This window comes from Podarcis cretensis (assembly GCF_951804945.1).
Source record: "Podarcis cretensis genome assembly, chromosome: 3".
NCBI lineage: Eukaryota > Metazoa > Chordata > Lepidosauria > Squamata > Lacertidae > Podarcis > Podarcis cretensis.
Window position 1 is genome coordinate 16232133 of NC_137172.1, and position 3179 is coordinate 16235311.

Consider the following 3179-nt stretch of genomic DNA (forward strand, 5'->3'; position numbering starts at 1 on the left):
TGCCAGAAGTGAATTGCTGAATTAGTAATTTAACAGGCAACTCTTCTTTCACTGTTGGAGATTTAGACTTTATTTAAATCATTTTGAAACTTCCTTCATATTTCAAAACTTTCATAAAAATGTAAAGTTTTGTGTCTATTTTTCTTTAAAAGTTATAACTTCTCATACATTCAGCGTATTGCTTCCTCCCCCCACCTTAAACCATAGGTGATGTCAAGCATTTGTAAATAATGCATAGGCCTTATTTTTTACCAGTGGTTAAGGGCCATAGAAAAGCGGAATTTTTAGGAAGGATTGACTTTGGTGATCACTTCAAGGCAGCCTGTAATTTCTCATAGGACTGTAGTATCTGCTGCCCAAGGTGTTATTCTACAAAGCACACTCGTTAATTATTGTTTGACCCATTTCCAGTCATCACTTTGCAAAGCTCTCTGTGGCAGCAGCATAATGATGATGATGATGATGATGATGATGATAATAATAATAATAATAATAATAAATTTTTGTTATACCCCACCCATCTGGCTGGGTTTCCACAGCCACTCTGGGGAGTTTACAGCATATATAAATACATAGTAAAACATCAAGCATTAAAAACTTCCTGATACAGGGCTGCCTTCAGATGTAATAATTTTATTATTATTTTAACCATTCAAGGAATAACTGGCCACTGTAGGCATGCTGACAATGCATCTTTGCTTCCTCACTCATGTCAAATCTTTAAGAAAAAAGCATCTTTGCTAGGCAGAGACAACATGGAGTAACATGCCACAGTACAAACAGCTCCATGATATATCCTGAAGCTGTAACAATGAAGCAAGCTTGCGAGGTGATGAGCACAGGGGGAGAAAAACTCCCCAACAAATGCAGTCAAACATGGGTTCACTGCCGGATCTGAGTGAAGAAAGCGTACTTCACCTCCATTGCTTCCTCTGTTTGTCATTCAGTGGAGTTGTTCCAAATAGCCATGGGCCTATACTTACAGGCTCTAGCGAGGTGTTACGAGCATAAAATTGCTTGGATCTGCTGCAATCTGGACTCCCCCTTTGGAGCAAGTGCTACAGAGGTGTAAGGAACACTTTTCTTGTCGGCTGTTGTTGGGTAGGTTTCAGTTGCTTTGGCCTAAGAACGTGCTTTGTCAGTTTGTGCAGCTACTGTTAGCCTATAAAATCAGGCAAGGAGACAGTGGGTGGAGCCAGGCTAATAATTCATGCTTTGCTTTGAGAGGTGGCGATAAGACCATTCTTGAAGAAACCTGACTTACGTCAGCGGCAGATGTCTCCTTGAGAGGGTGGTTGTCAACATTTTTAAGTCCAGTTCAATCAAGATTCAGGCCTACTTTTGGCTCAGAAACTGCCTTGGTCGTCACCCTGTATGATGACTTGTGTTGGGAGAGACAGAGAATGCAATGATCTTGGCATCTTTCAATACCATCAAATTTGGAATCCTCCTGGAATAACCGGCTTGAGTTGCGGATTGGGGGCACCATATTGCAGTGGTTCTGATTCTACTTGGACAGCCAGTTCCAGAATGTGTTCCTCGAAGGAGATTGTTTGGCCCCCTGATTCTCCAGTATGGGAACTGATTCTGTTCCCCATGCTATTAAACATCTGCATGAAACTGTGGAGTGCGGGGTCATACAGGGTCTGTGGTAATTGATTTGAGGGCCAATAAACTGAAGCTTCATCTAAGACTGAAACGTTCCTAGGTGGTGGTTTTCCCGTCTAGTATGCAGCCTGCTCTAGATGAAAACTCCAAAGTTTATAATCATTCAAGTAGCAAGTAACTGAGGCAAATAGCATTTTAATACTTTTTTAAGAGTGCAGTTTCTGCTAATTAACTAGTATACTATTTCTCTTTGGATAGTACCAGAAGAGTAAAAAAATTGTTGCGACAGCTAAATACGTCAAATTTTCTGCTAAACTAACCTTTCCCCCTCTAATTTAAGGTATTGAAATAACAAATCATGCAACTGCAACTTTAGAAGGCAATCAGATTTTCAATAACCGGTTTGGAGGTTTATTTCTAGCCTCTGGAGTCAATGTGACAATGAAAGGTATGTTGAATTATGCTCATTTGTAATTTGTAAGTTACTGAAACAGTTACTGAAGCTCTTTATAAGGGATATCCAATGAAAATGAAACCCCCAAAGCACCCTCACATTTAGAAACTTGCTTTGACAGCTTCTAAATTAGCCATTTGTGATCATTTTGGTAGCTCAGTTTAAACAAACCTCCTTCGTGCAAAACTATTAATGTGTCTGACATACACACTTCCTAGCAGTGGCAATGTATTTTCTCTTAGTATTTGTTTTGTGTGAACAGCAGGTGCAGCAATATTGGTGAAGAGTAAGTAGTGTGTTAAAACTTGTACAGTTGTGCCCTGGATCCTGAACACCCTGGAACTCGGATGTTTTGGCTCCCAAATGTCGCAAACCCTGAAGTGATTGTTCTAGTTTGCAAACGTTCTTTTGGAACCCAAACATCTGACGGGGCTTCCGCAGCTTCTGATTGGCCACAGGAGCTTCCTGCAGCCAACCAGAAGCTGTGATTTGGTTTTCGAACGTTTTGGAAGTCAAACGGACTTCCCGAATGGGATTCCGTTCGACTTCTGAGGTACGACTGTACTGCAAAACTCTACATCGTGTGTAAGCTCAAATCCTAAAGGGATTGTGTAATCTTATTTTAGATCAAATCCAGCTGTTGGATCAGAGGTTTTCAGAGTCAAACTATAGCTCATGAACTATAGAATGGCTCACTATGCCGCAGTAAACTGTTAAATCTGACCACTGTTTTATTGCAGATAACAAAATAATGAACAATCAAGATGCCATAGAAAAAGCTGTCAGTAGAGGCCAATGTTTATATAAAATATCAAGTTACACCAGCTACCCCATGCATGATTTCTATAGGTAAGCAAATATGGGATCTACTTTTCCCACAGCTTAATGTTTGCATGTTTAAAAAATGGATCAGTTTTAAATTGTTAACATTGCATTTTAGATGTCACACTTGCAACACCACAGACCGCAACGCCATATGCGTAAACTGTATTAAGAAGTGCCATCAAGGACATGACGTGGAATTTATTAGGCATGATAGGTACGTTGACTAACCCTTGATTGAAAACGTAGCGCCACTTTTCCCCCTGCCAGTATTTCAAAGACTTCTCTCTTCCAG

General features: G+C 40.2%; 1 protein-coding gene across 2 annotated transcripts in view; it reads left to right on the top strand.

Moving 5' to 3' along the window:
• The window catches only part of FBXO11 (F-box protein 11), a 68440-nt gene that overhangs the window by 63936 nt on the left and 1325 nt on the right, over positions 1 to 3179 (top strand). For both annotated transcript variants that reach the window (XM_079968575.1, XM_079968574.1), the window contains exons 20-22: positions 1949 to 2056; positions 2803 to 2911; positions 3003 to 3101. In XM_079968575.1, the coding sequence (XP_079824701.1) occupies positions 1949 to 2056; positions 2803 to 2911; positions 3003 to 3101 (316 nt within the window). The remainder of the gene's footprint in view (positions 1 to 1948; positions 2057 to 2802; positions 2912 to 3002; positions 3102 to 3179) is intronic.